Source organism: Thermobia domestica, unplaced genomic scaffold, assembly GCF_964235325.1.
Source record: "Thermobia domestica unplaced genomic scaffold, izTheDome1.hap1.1 HAP1_SCAFFOLD_128, whole genome shotgun sequence".
NCBI classification, from domain to species: domain Eukaryota; kingdom Metazoa; phylum Arthropoda; class Insecta; order Zygentoma; family Lepismatidae; genus Thermobia; species Thermobia domestica.
In genome coordinates, this window is record NW_027655893.1 from 220,431 (window position 1) to 239,058 (window position 18,628).

General features: G+C 34.7%; 1 protein-coding gene across 1 annotated transcript in view; it reads left to right on the top strand.

Annotated features, from left to right (window-relative positions):
- LOC145676380 (methyl farnesoate epoxidase-like) overlaps positions 1 to 17,804 on the top strand; it is a 73,942-nt gene extending 56,138 nt beyond the window's left edge. The window contains exons 6-9 of the mRNA XM_081747232.1: positions 7,750 to 7,933; positions 8,071 to 8,185; positions 15,525 to 15,663; positions 17,623 to 17,804. Coding sequence (XP_081603358.1) covers positions 7,750 to 7,933; positions 8,071 to 8,185; positions 15,525 to 15,663; positions 17,623 to 17,804 — 620 coding nt within the window. The remainder of the gene's footprint in view (positions 1 to 7,749; positions 7,934 to 8,070; positions 8,186 to 15,524; positions 15,664 to 17,622) is intronic.
- Positions 17,805 to 18,628: the final 824 nt, after the last annotated feature.

Here is an 18,628-nt window from a genome sequence, read left to right on the forward strand (position 1 = left end):
CCAAATCTAAATTTAAATAGACGGAGAATTACGATGTTCTCTTTGAACAATTAAAAGAAGACATACTAAACGCTCCATTACTTGCTCACTTCGACGATTCGCTAGAAATCCGCGTCTATAGCAATAGCAGTCAAACTCAGGCACGAGGACTACTCGACTGCTATGACCCAAAAACTAACACTCGGAAGGTGGTTGCTTATTGTTCCCGCAGGCTAACGAAAAGTAAAGAGAAAGGTACCATATGGCAAAAAGAGTTCTACGCTTTCATATACACATTGCGCAAATTTCGCTACTTTCTAGAAAATTTAACCTGTACGTTGACGCAAAGCGTATTGTATCACTTCTGTAATAAAAGTCAATGGAATTTTCACCTCGTTTTCACTTAACATAATAAAGGATCTCATTTACCACCTCTCATGTGCACTACTCGTTTGGAGAAGTAATAATCGAGAAGTAGAAACTAAATATACGGTTCTGATTGGTTGGTGTTATTCGTATATCGACATGCAGCATACATATAGCAGCAAGGAAATGATAAGGTCCTGTTGCCCTTCGTAGCTTAGTGCACTAGTGTGTGGGCTATTATTGAATTTCCCTCTTGGCGTCGGTTCAAACCCGGCCGTAGGAAAACTTTCTTTTAAATTTTCGTAACATTTTTTCATCTTTATTATTATTATTATTATTATTATTATTATTATTATTATTATCATTATTATTATTATTATACTATTAAACTTGCACGGCGAAATTACTGTAAAATACGATATCATTTCTGTAATTTTCCTCCATTCAATGTTATTTAGTTTATTAGGGGCACTAAATTGTCTCCGGGTCATCGAATAAATTAACTTCGGCATGCACTTTGATGGAAATATTATTACAGGAAGAACAATGCCGGTTCCTTCAAAACATCACGGCTGAACTTAGCAATATTTAGCTTATGATGTTGCATGAGAAGATAATGTAGGGGTGAAGTGCTGGACTTCTGGGTAATACAGCTAATCAATATAGCTTCGAATTCTTTTCAAGTATTTTTTCCAAAGCAATCGCGAAGAATCAAAGAATGACTTCTCATTATAAATGAGCAATCCTTAAGTAAGTGAACGCAAATACTTGTATCATGATAGAGACGATTTACGCATGTTAATTGGGAAAGGGCAAAGGAATTACTAGGACATTCGAAACACTTCGTTCATCTTCAGTATACACTTTTTAATTTATCGTTCTATAGAAAAAAAAACACTACACAATTTGTTAAACTAGCTTTGGCTAGCGCAATCCGTACAGTATGATGGTCTCTGGAATAGGCACATTTCTGAAGAAGTTTGCCTATTGTAGAGACTCACATGTGTGAAATTCGGAAAATTTTGTTTTATCGATCACCGCCCTCTGATTCATACCACTGATTAGATATACCTGCTTCTTCGTTTTCATTGTTTCACTTCTCTAATAAATGTCACAGGAACTTTTACCCCGTTTCCATGTAACATCTCAAACGGGTAATACGCTATCTTTTACCACCTCTCATGTGCTATATGCATTACTAAGAATTCATTCGACTTGTAATGGATACAAATTAAGTACTTTGTATTTTTAATCTAGCGTCTTAGTTACTACATTCTTGCGATCTAACTATCTAGAATATGAGAATTATATCAATACAGAGAAAGTGGAGAAAAAAGTACAAATTGTCGAAGTGGGAGCAAAAAATACAAATGCGAACATATGTTCCAATAACTAAAAGTTTACCAAGCAACGATTTTCGTGTAGTAGTTAAGGCGCTAGATATCAAATCAAAAAGAAAAAATGGCACTTCGAATTGCTCCTAGAAGTACATATTTTTTAATTTTTTTTTTAAAAATAATGCATACAGCAGATGAGAGATGGTAAAATAGAGCGTATTATCCGTTTAATATGTTAAGTGAAAAAGAGTTAAAATTTTTTGGTGAAATTTATTAGAGAATTGAAACAATGAAAACGAGTAAGCAGGTATATATAATTAGAGGTATTTATCAGAGGGTGGTGATCGCATAAACAGCACATTTTCCAAATTTCGTACATGTGAGTCTCTACGATGGGCAATTTTCTTCAGAAATGTGCCTATTGCAGAGACCATCCTGCCAGAAATGCCATAAAATTTCTATGCAATTTTGCTCTTTTGTCTATCGTCATCTCTCAGACGGAAGGAGAAAGAAAGAGAGAGAGAGAGAGAGAGAGAGAGAGAGGATCATACAGGTGACAAATCCATTTTTTCTTGCACACACGGGAGTAACCTAATACATTAATGGACAAATACAGTAAAATGTCCCTACTTCCCTAAGCACAAACTGTTCACTATTGGAAGATTGAAAAAGGACATTCTGTGCCATTCATGATCAGAATAGGCCAAAGTAGTATTGTTTGGAATAGAAACGTAGTAATCACCTAGGATCAGGACAATATACATTAGGAGAATGAGAAAAAAATATTTAAAAAATTAATGCCAATATTAAACAAAATAAACCTGTGTTTACCTACAAGTCAAAAATAAACTGTTGGAAAAGTTTCCGTGCATGCATTAAGACACGGAACACAAGCTAAAAATTAACTTCTCAAGTAAAATTTAGTCACTGAAAGTAGCTTGTGACCTGAAAACCAAGAACAGCAAGCAGTATTGGAACTTCGGGATATAAGGTCTCGAGGATCGTTTTCGGATGACAGACCAAGGTGTTGCAGGATCTCTGACGAGTTCTTGGTCAACAGGCTCCGCAAATTGATTCTCGATTCCATACCCCGAGATTTCGGGAGAGAGAAATCCTGGGCTCAATCCAGTTCTATACATCTCCATTAGCCACACAAAGATATTTGTTGTGTGCTGCAACCTAATCGCTGTTCTAGGCTTGGAAGAGAAAGACGTGATCTAGTGAATTATAGTGCCTGTGCGATTAAAATAGTTATCGTGTGACATGAAAAGGAGACGAGAAGCTGACTTCCAAGCGGAGGTCGAATTGTGTAAGTAGCCAGTAATGGAATTGTAAGCGATATATCCAAAGGTTCATGGTATGCGTGACATACTATTTGCAATCACTTTACTAATAAAATGATCTTTGTAAGTCGGACAGATACTTTATTATTTAATTAAACTCTGTCGAACTAACTTTTATTTCACACAGACTCTGATCTTGATTTACCTTGAACATTAAGAGTTTGACCCTGGTTTATCATGCTTCCAGAATATTGAAGATAAGCAGTAGTGACCAACGGATTCCTGTTTGTTGTATGTGTAGCTTGTGTAAAGAAACCATCATTGTCATTTATGTTTTGTTTCTTATTCCATTTTGTGTTTCATAAATAAGGTTAACGAAAGGATGTAAGTACTGGTAGCGTTATATTAGTGAAGGTTCACCAAGTAAGGTAACTGCACCAGTAAATGAAACTGCTCGGAAAGCTGACACTTTTATCTTAAATTGAACATAATGAGGTTATTTGTAATCATTAACAGATTTCTCAACACGCACACTTTTGTTCGCGGTTTAGCAACATTTTTCTTAGTCGTGGCTAATTTGCGTGCCAACTGATAGCAGCATGACGAAGTTGTATTACGTGCTACGAAGAAATATGCAAAAATGAGATGAATTCTTAAGAAATACTGTAAGTCTACTTACTCTATTACTCTTATGTTAATTTATGATCTTTTTCTAGTTCAGTAGCATGTTGAATATGTGTTCTGTTGGTGAAATAGTGTAGCGAATTGCGGGAGGAAAATTTTGTTAAATTTAAAATTCTAAAATTTCAGGAGGAGGGGTGTCAAGTATTGGTGTCCTTTTGTGTATGGTTACTCCAGTAGCTGACACTGCATGTCAGGCATTGGTAAACAGAATATTGGCATTAATTTACGAATTTCAGACATAATTTACACGAGAACGTAATTTTTGTCTTCTGTTATCAATTTTACTAAATTTGGATGTCTCGGTCCAAAAGCTGACAGGGATTGTCACTTATTAGAGCAGCAAAATTCTGTTTTGTACCAAGACCTGACATAAAAATTTTCAATGGATTTGAGCAACACAAGGATGCAAACATCATTTTACAGAAAAAAATGATGGTTGTTCTGAAATAGATTTAAGGCAAAATAAATTTCGTGATCTCTTCTTTTTAACTTTTCATTGATTAGTACACATATAGTGGCACTTTCTCCTGTAGTTGGAAATTAGATAAGCATAGGTGTGTGAAGAGCCGAGAGTGCGGTATTTTATCCAGGAACCTTAAGATCCATTCAGAATTCTTAACGCAGACGAGACTGCATCCTTTTCGTTTCCGAAAAGAAATAAGGTGTTAGTTCGTAAGGAAGAAAAAACTATATACACATTTGCAAGCAATGGTGAAAAAGAATGTATGACAATGCTGATTATAACTAATGCATGTATTTTGGCTCCCCCGATGGTTGGACAAAGTTGCAAACGAATACCAGCTTCTGTAGCTAATTCAATGCCTAAGAATTGGGGTCTTGGTAGATCTGAGTAGGTTGGATGACAGTAGAGACATTTTATGAATATATGACTAATGTGTTTCAACCATGGCTTGAAAAGTCAAAAATCAAAACTCTTGAGTTGGTTTTCCTTGATGGTCATTCATCGCATCTCACTGAGCCTCTAAGCACTTTTTGTAGTAACAATGGTATTGTGCTTGTAGCTTTGTATCGTAATTCCACTCATGTTTTTCAACCGATGGATGTTTCAGTTTTCCATTCACTCAAGAGCGCTTGGAAATGAGGTGTGCATCAGTGGAGAATCAAGCATGACGGTAGAAAGCTATGAAATGAAGACTTTGTACCTCTTTTCGAAAAAAAAAAAAAACAATGAAAATGTCAATAACTCCAACTGCAATACAAACTGGATTCAGAGCATGTGGTCTTTACCCATTCAACGCTGATAATGTAGACTATCAAAAGTTCAGGAAAGGAGGAACAACTTTAGAGATATCTTCCGGAAATCTCTCCAATGAAACTTATCACGGCCAAATAAATTAATTTTTCTGTTTCCTAGAACAAAGAATTTGTACTGAGAAAGTTGAAAAAGAATCTTCGATTGTAATGGCACACTCTTAGGCAACATAGAAGATAAAAAGAGCTCCTCTGTGGCTAAGCGGTTAGCGTACGCGCCTTTGGCGTGGGAGACCCGGGTTCGCTTCCCGGCGGAAGCTCAAGTGGTTCGGATTCCACATTAATCAGTAGGTCCACGTCTCATATAGCATCGCTGCTGAACAGGACGTTAAATCCAAACTCAACCCAAATCAACATAGAAGATAAAAATCTTTTCCTCCTATGGATGCAAAGAAGTGTAGCAGACATTATAGACAACAAACAAGTTACGGATAAAATATCTATTTAACAAAATACAAATGACACTACTAATATATCAATTTCAAGCACTTCGGTAATTACATGACTCACGTTTCTACGCAAGAACAAGTTGCAGAAGTAAGTAAATTTCTAGTCATAAAAATAGAAGTGAAACTATGCCTTCAATTCCAAGAAGCTCGAGAACTACAGAAACTGATGTTCGTACCAATGAACAGGGAGCAAAGGAAAGTACCGATAATATTTATTCCCTCGCCATTTAAAAGAACTTTATTTTGGCCGCACCATACAATCACGCCTACCTTAAAGAGTAGGAGAGAGAAAATAGCTTCATTCGCAACATCGGCAGAGTGGAAGAAATATAATGAATATAAGTGAAAGGAAAAGGAATGTATGCAGGGAGAAAAGGGAGAAAGGAGGAAACAACGAGGATTAGCGAAGAGGACAAGGAAGAGACGAAACTAAAAGTTCGACGAAGGAGAAAATGAGACATTTTCTTCGAGGAATCATCCGACCCTTCCATTGAGCTTCATGTTGAATCTGAGGGAGACAGTGGCGATTGGAATCTGGGAAAGCTGTCAACTTGTGAAAGGGAGTCCGAGGGCAATCTTCACGTCAATTTTTATGCAAATGTTCAATATAAAAGTGAATATTTTCCAGGAAGGGTTTTGAAGACTAAGGAAAACGAAGCTTTCGTCAAAGTTAGGCTAAAGACTAGATATCGCTGGTGTTGGCCGAAAGTTGAAGACAAGCTATGGTATGCATATGAAAACATATTGAAAAAAAAACTCAATTCACCTAAATATGATTTGATTCCAAGGTGGGAGCATATCTGATAGAAGAAATTGAGAATTATTGCGTTAACAAAAGGTATGATCTGTCTTGAAATTTTAAATGGATATATTTGAATAAGAACTAAACAAAGAGCAGATTCTACCTATTATAAATCTGTTACTTCTGTTTAACCTATATTTTAAAAGAGTACGTGACGTTATTCTTACTAATAAATGATTTCACTATATATACATTCTTTAAAGTAAAACTGTCAGCTTTTGGCACATTACTATTTTGATCATTGGTATTTTCTGTGTGTCAGCAACTGGTACAAAAGGGTTATGTTCCATATAAATTTCGGTAACTCATATATGTTTATCTGAAGGCCTTATATTAATTGAAAACCTTTCCTTGAATTTAAACCTTTCAGTTAAGGCCATAATCTTTCTATGTTGTTTTATTTACAAACCACAACATTAGATTTAGAAATGCATCCTTAAAGTGTCAGCTATTGATGCACTTACCGTAGTTTGTAAAATGGTTACGTTCTTATTCATGATGGAGTTGCATTAACTTATCGCCTAGTCTCATTAGGAAGAAGAAGCCTATACTTACATTGCATTGCTGAAGCTTTATAGGATTGCACTTAACATTGCACAGGCGATGAATCATAGGTCACACTCCATTACTGTACTACCACACCGACTCAAATAATAGTAGTAATATTCTAAGACAGGAACCATTGTTTTGTTCTAATATTAAGACCATTTGTGTGTAAAATGTAACGGACGTACCTGGTGCTAACAAATGTCTTTCACAAATGTCTTGACCCTTGGAGTACTGCTTTATCCCTTTGTCAGTCCCAGATCATTGACTAAATCATTTAGGTCTGACTGACTGAACAGAATAGGGCCCTCATCTATGCCTACTTCAAACTCAGTATTATCCGTCTGCTGCACGGTATCTACCTCACTGCCATCAGTATCTAATGTCTGGAGGCTTTGGTATAGGTATATCTGGGCCGTGTGGAACAGGACGAATTGCTGAGCGAATGTTGTTCCGATACCATATAGTCTTTTAGTTTTTTTGAAACCAGTAGACTTACAAGACGCCCACATTTTTAAAAAAGTTTTTGTGACCTTGCAATTTGTTGCATTGGTTTATTATTAAGCAATCTGGCTGAATGTTTTATTTAAGAATTGGACTATGGATAGTTGCGACGATAAATGAAATGAAACGACGGCTTTATGCTGTAAGTTCAAAATGAAATGAAATGAAATCTTTGAGTTTTACGTCCCACACTTATGCCGGTTAGGCTAAAGGAGACAGTGATTATGAGAAATGAATGAAATGGTGGAATGAAGAAAGTAAGAGGAAACGGGAGAACCTCGAGAAAACCCACTCACGGTGTTTGTCCACCACAAAGTTCACTTGCAGGGAGTAAGGTTTGAACCTGAGACCCCATGCACCGGAGGTGTGTAAGTTCAAAAATTACATTCAAAAATCGTAGTTTGTTTACAACTATATAATATATAATAAAAAGTTAAAGACACTAATTATTGCGATACTTAACTAGTGCAAAGAACATAATTGAATGATAAATTTTAATGCTTTCGTTTGAATTGTCATCTTTGCAGTTGATGCGTCCATTGATATAATTAAAGATTTGGTGTTGGCTGGTTTGGACACTGCTAGTAATACTTTAAACTTCATTATCTGCTATCTGGTGTTGCATCCTGAGGTTCAGAAAAATATCCAGAAAGAAATATTTGATATCATTGGAATAAATAATACACCATCCTTTCTGCTTCATGCCAAGAGGTAAGTAACACGTTTATGTCGTCAATGTTTGTTCAATTATTCACTGGTTAAAAATAGTTATTAAGTTATTCATATTGAATTCATATAAATAGAATTATGTGGGAAACTATATTAATATTGTATTCTCTTTAATTTAGGATGCCTTATACAGCTGCTACCATTTTAGAAGTACAAAGAATAATGCCCGTAATACCATTGGTTCCAAGAATGGCACTTGAGGATCTTGATGTTGAAAATTACACAATACCTAAGGTGACTAAAAAAAACTTGGATACTTAAGAGAAGCGATTAATTCAGATATCGACAGGTTATACGTAAATGCATGTTTCATTCAAATTATTGAGTACAACATCATACTGTAAGATCCAGTGAATGACATTTACACACCTGGGAAAACTTTCTATGGGAGGATGTAAAGTAGAAAGTAATACAAGTTCATTAGTATGGCGGAAGCTTAGCACCACAGAGGGGTCTGATTGGTGCTCTCTGTAGTACAGTATTGGAGAAGTTAACTTATCAATCAAATAGGGGACCGGTGAAAAATCAAAGCAAAAACGTGTCAGCTAGGGTAATATAGCTTGTTGATGTCAGAGAGCGAAATATAAACAGAGAACTGCGTTGAATGCAAATCTCTTTGTTGACTTACAGTAAGTCGGTTTGCGTTGAATGCAAAACTCTTTGTTGACTTACTGTAAGTCGGTTTGTTGTTCTCTTAAACTTGTGACTATACCAAACATTTCTCTGTTCGAGCCGTATGGCACGTCAATAAGGTCGTCCAGTTTGACGAAGTCAGCATAAACCAAAACTTGTTGCATTGATGCATGTACATTTGCTTGCACTGCACAAATCACAAGACTCATACAATAATAGGCATCGAAATACTGTATTTTGTGTGATGAGTGGTAGACAGTCATATTCGCGACTAGTTTCGAATAAACGTGTCCAATGGTCCTTACCGTTATGTGGTACTGTAAGTATTTCTTTAAGTATTGCGGCGTGCCTTAACATGTGAAAGGTTGGAGTGAGGGTGAGAAGTTACATATGGTGTGGGACGAGCGATCTCTGCTGCTAAGTGTTCAATGATATCTTAGCAGTGATCAGTACAGGTTGAAAGATTTAGATATCCCTCTTTCCTTCCCATTATATCATCTATGTGGTCAATTATGTAGAGTATAGTAGAACAATACCTTCTTAATATATTTCAGATTTGAAGAATCTCGGCAAGGAATGGAGTTTGACCTGTTAGTTCTCATAGAAGCAAAATAGAAATGAATTTGGTCAGAACATTTGGTTCTTATTTGAAAGCGATTCATTGTCAAAACTTTGAGTTTGATTGTAATATTCATACTTGTGTAGGGGGCTAACGAACTAGTTTATTACTCCCCCATTGAAACAAACTTGATTAAAAATTGGACCATATTATTTGAAAGTGCCTGATCGTGATCATTTCTGCGTTTGATTACTACACATAATTGACATAAAGCAGATAATTTTGACGCGGGGCAAATTAGTTAACTTGGTCAACCTCTTTGTAGCAAAATTAAACGGAACTGGGCCTGGTATTATAATCCCGATTAATCACCAACCGTCATCGTTTGGTAACCACGTTTATTTATGTAAAACTCATAGTTCTAGAGGCGGGTTAGCAAGTAAACCATTTTGCAATATGGAATTAAAATTACAGGGAATTAGAACAGGTCATTTGTCGTCGTTTCACCAGCACGCACAGTGACGGAATACCATAATTCTGTAGAGGAGTTAGGAAGTTATCGTTTAGTCCCCTAGAGAAGGAAACTTGATCAGAATTGAGCTTGATTGTTGGTAGTCATTTGTTCGCGTTTGTTCGTCACGTGTAGTAAAGTAATATGTATAATTTCGTAGGCGCAGGCTTGTCAACCTGTTAACCCTCATAGGGACAAAATTGACGGAAATTGCTCCTCATCATCTGATTGTGATTAATTCTGCGATTGTCACATGTAGTGACCTATTATGCATAATTTAGTAGGAAGGTTAATAAGCCAACCCGTTAGCTCCCTTATGAAAGAACAAATGATCGAAATTGTGCCAGATTATTCGACTATCGTTTGATTGCACGTGTAGTGATATAACGCACATTACTTCGTAGCGAGGATAAGAACATAACTGTTAACCCCCGTGGAAGCAAAATTGATCGAAATTTGCTACATCACTTTATCCTCGTTTTATCATGTTTGATTACCTCGCACACTGATATGCAGGAGCGGACTAAGGGCGGAGCCAATGAGCACAGGCTTCAGGACCCTCAGGCTCAGGGGAGGGCCAAAATCTCTCTCTTTAATACTAAAATATAGCGATCAACTTACTATGTTATAGGCTTCAGACTCATGCTAACTATTTTTCGCTCTTTACGCTCGCAGTATTCCTAGAGTTAGGTCTTTTTCCACCAGCGTCCTCCCAATACTTATTTTGTGAGGCAGTGAGCTTTTGGGCCTCTATTATAAAGCAGATTATTAGCTTGTGGTGACAATTCCTTTGATGCATCTGTCATTACTTATAGCAAATCAAGGAGGTTTTTTAAATCTCTTCTATTCTATTAGTGTTTTTACAGGGACGGTTGACCATTTGGCTTGTATTTAATATTTGTGTGTTACACTGCAGTATATTAGCATTTAACTGTTAAGAACGAATGCAATTAAACTAAATATTGTAAACATGGAGCACATTAAAATATTACAGCATGGTTCTCGGTGTTTCCATAAGCCTCTGAGGCTGTGAAAGGCAGCAAAGAAAATTTATGCGCTGGAATTATTCTTAACATAGGGCACCTTTAAATAGTCTTCTCCAGGACCCCAAAATCCTTAATTCGCCCATGCTGATATGCAGTATTTTGTGGGGTATACAAGTTAACTTCTTAGCCCCCCGTGGAAGTAGATTGATCAAAATTGAGCCATATTGTTTGGTCCCCAAAAATCATGCGTTTGGTAGCGTACTGATGCAATATTCATAATTTCTTGCGTCTGTTAGTGCGCTGTGGAAGAAACATTGATTCGAATTGAGCAAGATAGTCACATTGTCGTTTGACTGCGTTAGCTTAACAACATTCAAAGGTAAACCGCCACGTACAGTGAGGTAGCGGATGTATTTTTGCAGTTTTGCTAACAACTTAAACGGTTAGCCCCGCGTGGAAGCAAAGCTGATCGGAGTTGGACCAGATCGCTTGACTATGTGTTATAGCGGCATGTCGTGACGCAGTAATTTCCCTACGATTATGTCAGCGGGTAGCAAGTTTTGCTACTATTCAAAGAAAAACAAAATTGATCGTAGTGAAACAAGTTCGTTTGATCTCGTTTAATCGCCAACAATAGGCAATTATGAGCATTTCAGACTGAGTATGGAATGTTGTTACATGTATAAAAAGTCTACTCTGAATAAAAGCTATATTTTGTCATAACTTTCGTTTTTAAAACATGTTATATTTTAATGCAACTTACAGCATATTTTCAGAGGTTCGATAATTATTTTTACTATTTTGATTATAGTCAATCATGGATGAGAATTTACACTTACCTCCCTTTCCTTTAGGTTAAAATTATGCTGTACTATAATTTTCATAAAAAAACTCAGTTGTGACATATTATGTATGTTACACGTGAGAGAAGAAATCCCTGGAATCTTGTGCGAAGCACTTCTTCACCTAAGTCTCAGATCTGAAACAGTACTGTATGATTATAAAAACTATTCATAGTATAAAAACTATTATGTACAGTATAAATAGTATTGAAGCTATTAATAGATGAAGTGATTGCTCGAACATAATTAAGGAATATATTAATGTTTAAAGATATGCAAGTCATTACATTTTCGTATTATGTGTATTAAGTCACAACTCGAGGAAATCAAGCGATCTCACCCAATTCAGAACAATATTATTGAATGGGGTGTTAACGTGTGAACTTGTTAGCCTTTCTAGAAAATTATAACTATTATGTCAGGATGTATTGCAGGGAAACGCTATCATATAATCTTTTAAAATTTCGACTAATTTTGTCTTCCAGGGAAAACATGTTAACTTGTTAGTCCTCCTATAAAATTATGCATGTTACGTCACTATGCATGACGATTAAATAATGATTGCTAGAGAACAAACGATCTCTGATTAAGCCTAATTCCGATCAATACTAATTTTAGGGGGTCTAAGAAGTTAATGTATTCTCTTGAATATTAATTGGTACACTCCCTACAATGTTATACGTTTTGTGTCAAAAAGCGAAGCAATCTATCAAGATTAACTCACTACCAAACGACCTGGACAGGCTCTGATTAGTTATGTTGCCAAGGGAGCAAACAGGTTAAGTTATAGTTCCATAAAAATTGTGCCTGTTACTAACTATACCTGGCAACCAAATGCTTATTGTTAGAGATCAATTACCATCAAATGACGATCGAACGATCCAGCCAAATTGACATCAATTTTTCTTCAATAAGGGGTCTAACAGATTAATTTGTTAATTCTGTAGGGATAAAATATTATGCTTTTTATGTCACTACACATGGGGGTCAAAATTCCGATCAATTTTGCTTTCACTTTGATAATTATATGTATACATCACAATGAAGCGATTCAAACGCTGATTGTTGGACATCAAACGAGATCAAAGACTAACTAAGCGACCTGGTCCAATTTCTGTCAATTTTGTTTTCTTTGCAGGCTTAAGAGATTAATTTATTAGAACCTTAAAATTACACATAGCAATCAAACGTCAATCGTTTGTGATTTATCTTTTTACACGACCTAGCTGAATTCCGATCAATCTTTGCTTCAATGAGGAGGGAAGGAGCTTAAGAGGAACATCTTTTTCTCTTATGTACTCGATGACATCTCACGAGTGGAACACATGAAATTGGATTTGTCAACACTATATGCAGTTTTCTAGATGTTAGTGTTGATTTAACATGTACTTACATATACACAACGTGATAGGTGATTCGTGTAGAACAAATCAAATATTTGTCGGACTCTATTCCAGAGCGTACAGATGCTCTGAAAACATAATTTGGAGTCCTTACATGGAAATTATTTATTGAGGTTAGGGGTGTTATATAAGCTTATAACAAATTCAAGTATAAAGTTCTTTCCATTTTGTCTATAGTTTTGCAGTGTCCGTAATCCAAAGTTTAAGAAGAGATCTGCTTCCACCTATTTCATATATTCTTTTAAAAAATTAAAATACTGTAAATAGCTCCTATCATTATTTAGTGATGAAGAGGAAATATGTAATTACAATAACACAGAGTCACTTTAAACGTATATCTTAAAACTTCAATCTCATCGTAACATAACCGAAGAAAGCCTGAAAAAATAACGAAAATAAAAGTCCTACTACTCTATTTTAATATTGATGGAAGGGTTGATACTCTAATCAATTTGTTGTTCTGTTTCCTGAATTCCACTACTACTACTACTACTACTACTACTACTACTAATAATAATAATAATAATAATAATAAAATAAAAATACCGTAATATTTGTTACCATTATCTCATGTTGAATTTGCCGAAATATAAGAGTGAAAACAAGAATTAATTTGAATTCTTCGCTGTAATTAATGTGTGATTGGAATTCTTAATTTAATGATAAAATAACTAAGAATAACAATTCGCGTCGACATCTTCCAATTACCGAAAGCAGGTTCTATAGAGAGAAACATCTGATTCTAATTCGGTTCCCAATGAGAGAAAATCCTTTAGAGAAGAATAGTACTGCGTTCAGAGAACAGGCGAATATCCTGAGCACGGCAGATAGTAATATATGGTTCTTGGCTCGTCTGGTGGCATACTCGTTTACTCATATAGGAAAATGTTCCTGGCAGTAGTTAATTAGCCAGTGTTATTAAACGCATGCGATATAACAAAATACTGAGATTTTCTCTTTCATGTCAGCGGTATAACCAATAAAATTCAATATTTGGAACCATCTGTATAAATCTAATTAAAATTAAAGTTCTTTCCTACCAATGTTTCGAATTTCTGCTGGCATTTGTATCCACTTACACTCTGTTTGATGTGCAAGTATTACGGAATGTCAACACTTTGAGGAGGGTATATTTGTAAAAAAGAGCACAAACATGTAGCAAATAATGAAAAGATATTCAATTTTATACACGATGATGCTGTGCTACACACAATCACACACAATAGATACCCAAGGAATTGTGTTATATCTGTAATATATTTGGTCTTGACCATAGGAAAAGTTCGAGACGGCTATGTAGGTCTACCAAAATCTCTCCCGATGATGTTATTTCGATGCTTCATTTGCTTCACCACAGAAAAACTTGCAACAATATTAGTGCAGAAAGAACGAATAGCTAGCCGATTTCTGAGGATATGTACAGTATCAAGTTGTTTTAGTAGAGAAAAACGAGCATGTGATTAAAACATACAACGGTATGTACGTTATGTTCGGAGGAGAGCAATTCGGTCAGCACTTCAGGCAAAATATACAGGGGCATTTTAAAAACATGGAAACAATAGTATTTAATATTTAATATTCCAAAGTGATGATTAAAAGTCGAACTCAAAAAATATTCCCTTTTATTATACAATAGACAATTACTATTAATATTAAGAGTTCTGATTAACAAGGGAACTTCATTGGTCACCGAAATATATATGTTATTATTATTTTCACCAGAATACCTTGATTCTTAGGATCAGCGAACAAGACAATTTTATATCAACTGAAGATGTTGTACAAACTCGCGAAACATCTGAAGGAACAATAAATAACAGCGTAGTTAAAGAAAGGAACATTAGCACAGGACACTGGATCTGAGGCTGAACAACATTGCCAACGACAGGTGTGTGACACTTAGAACATTGGTTTCTGAAATAGCATATTCTTAAAAAATATATTTTTAGAGACTAGAGTTGTCATGTAACCTAAAAAGAAGTTCATTTCAAAACTCCTTTCTGAATTTTGCCATGCTGCTCGAGTACCGTAGTTGTGAAGCTGTATAAAATTCTGTAACATCATATTGTGTAATAAGATTTCATTAAATCGAAAAATATAGCAAAAAAGAAAGAGAAAGAAAAATAGGAACAAAACGTTCACAAGAGAAGAAGTCTTCTTGAATACTGCATTCAAAATAGACAAAGGTGTCAGCAGTGAACTCGAAACAACAAAATCTAAACTAATAATTATCATACAGATAAGCCGTTTTAAATTTTATACCGAACCCTTACAATTCGCTCAATTACATTGCATATAAGAATCATAATAGCAATAGAGATATGTCTCGTAGTATTCGTTACGACTTTCTGTGGTTTCAGAATAGAAATACTTCATAGAATTACATTTTTATCAATAATTAAACACACACAACATCTTAATCCATTTTAACCTCCATCGTAGCGCAAATCAGGATTTTATTTCAGGTAGTCTCTCATGTTCTTAGCCTCTCACGTTAACCTGGAACTCTAAGTTTCATTGAAAGAGTTTAAGCACTACAAAATAAAACAACTATGCTAGATCATTTAGAAATATCCGAAGAATATATTAAAATGATATAAAATGATATTTAAAAAATAAACGAATATTGCATATTTCAGGGAGCAACTATCTGGGTGAATATGCTTGGAGTAAATAGAGACCAAGAAACATGGAGAGATGCAGATGAATTTAAACCAGAACGATTTCTTCGGGATGGTGAAGTTGTTAATTCCGAAAATGTTTTCCCATATGGTGGAGGTAAGAGAGTAATTTATTTACGAAAATGAAAAGATTTGAAAACCTATTATCATCTCAGTGATTCCATGAGTGCTTCTCTATACAAAATGATAATCTAAGTGATAATTTAAATTCTAAAGACGTCTGTTTTATATTGATTGACACACATGATTATGAAAACATAAAATACTTAAACAATCAGGTTAGAAAATTAGGATTACTTGGGTGAAGTTAAACATAATGTTATGCGTTCAATTTTCACTTCCCTCACCCATGTAACTGCAAAATCTAAGAATGAAATAATTCTAAAATGTTTAGAAACGATAGAGATCATAACAGTGTTTTAAAGCAAGGACATATCTGGTGATACGATTCTATATTGACATAATGACTGTATTATGCTTCTGATTATGTCTCGACAGTTCACATACCAACCAATGTTTTTCATAAAAATTTGATCTTATAAGATTTTGATTTTGATAATTTGGTTTTAAAATAATCTGAAATAATAACTTTCCAACTGTAATAAAATGATTTCTTTGTTCGTTAATAGTAATTTGAAGAAGAAAGCACCTTCAAATGAAAATGCATGTTAATGTTAACAATATGATCTAATGTCCAACACCTATACAATACTTATTTAATGTATCGTATCTTTATAAAAGAAACTGTTTATAGTTAAAAACTTATTTGAAGTACGCAAATGCAATATTTATATCTATATCTGTATCTATGTATGTGTGTATGTATGTATGTATGTATGTATGTATGTATGTATGTATGTATGTATGTATCTATCTATCTATGTATCTATCTATCTATCTATCTATGCATCTACCTATCTATCTAGTCAGAATGTATTCTGTGAATATTACACAATACATTAGTGAGAAAACCATAGGAATACCACAAGGAAACCATAGGATCACAATTTCCATTTGCACCTCAACTCACCTTGATTATACGTTCACCTCTGGTGCTTGGGGTCCCAGGTTCGATCCCAGCCCCTGCCAGTGAACTTTGTGGTGGATAAACACCGTGTGCGTGGGTTTTCTTCGAGTTCTCCCGTTTCCTCCCAATTTCCTCATTCCATCATTTCATTCATTACTCATCATCACCGTCTCCTTTAGCCTAACCGGCATAATCGTGGGACGTAAAACTCACAAATTTCATTTCAATTTTCACCTTGATTATAAATACTTTTATGAAGAGTTTGATCACGAAATAATATTAATATTCTTTATTATTCTGATTTGGTGGTGAGATTATGTAGAATCAACACTAAACATGTAGCTTCAATAAGTAAAGAGTAAACAAATATTTAAAAGAAATAAGTAATAGACAAGTATTACCTAATTAATCAAGCATAAATTCTGCCGGATTAAGAAAATAATATTCGTGCATGTGTTAAGTTCTAGTAAGAACCGAGCAAATAAACGAAATTTCTTAATTGTAACAAAATCTTAGTAAAAGAAATAAGATACATATATTTCATTACACGAATATTCCAAAATGGGTCATTGCCTGTAAGTAGAAGTACATATATAATTTAAGTACTTAACCTTTCGTAACACACAAAAGTTAGAATTCCAGTCGCTATTCATTGCACAAGAGAACCGAGTTCACTTTTGGTGATATTAGACATATTTCGTTTTTAAGATCTTTACTTGAAGCACATTTAGGAGCATTAAAAATAATGTTCTGATACTTTTAAAAATTCATATAATATTAAGTTCTTTATGTAATTAAGGGTACCATATAAATTTCATGTTTTATTTCTTCAAGACTTTCGTAGCTGGAGTTGGTTCCTTTTGGCTCAGAGTGAATCATAGAAAAGGTTGAATTTAATGTTTTACTCAAACATAATTTACCATTATTTTTTAAAAGGTGTAAAGGTGTTTTATTTGTACCAAACTCACATTAAAAGGAATCACAGGAAAAATGAAAGTTTCTCAGTAACTTTTCGCACTTTATTCTCAGGAAGAAGACGATGCTTGGGTGAAAACGTAGCGAAAATGATTCTCTTCCAATTTACAACAGTGATGCTACAGAGATTTACCTTTACTGTTCCGTCGGATCAACCTGCACCATCAACAGAACCAGTAGATGGAGCTACTGTTAAACCAAAGCCGTTCTTCGTAACAATTGAAACAAATAAATGAAATACGTATAAGACAAGACTTTAGTTGAACACTAAGAAAGTATATATTCTTATTACATTTGCTACAAAGGTTTACAATGGTGTACTGTATCTTATTTGAAATAATCATAATAATTGTAACATCAATATTTACATTAAAAATCATATTTTTTTCTCATTTGTGTTTTGTTTTTTGTTCTTCTGTGCACAATTCTAACAAGTATATGTTGATAAATAGTGAATAATACTAAACACTAACATCAGGGGAACTAATCATACGTTTGCTATGTTGAACGGGTTCATATTTGGAACCTAAATGATAGCTACTTCAGTACTCTTACATCTCAAAATTGATTGAGTAGTTGTGCATACTAAACTCGGTAATTAATGGCGAATGCACGGAATACCAATGTTATGATTAAACTCTTTCTTAGACCGGAGTTCACATTTATTTGTTCAAGTATTTCCACAATCACAATGCTACATAGGTGGATATTGTAAATTTTCTTCTTTTTAAGTTAATCAGCACAATTCTAATCCTAAATAAGTATGACGAAGACCTGGGCTATACTCAGGCTTGTAAAAACACGACGCGATAGTAGTTACTAAAGATTTGTTGTCTCATGGAGCGTACGTAAGTGATTATTATTGAAAATCAATAGAACTCTGGCACTAATTGTCCTATGACGTCTGTTTCGAATAGCCCGTTGCAAATTGCTAAGTATTTGACATGAAGGAGCAGCGCACTCAGTTCATAGTATTATAGTTATTTGATTCGGATAAAATGATACTTACCTTTTATTTCAAATTTTTACACAATTTCCAGAAATTGCAACTAAAATAAGT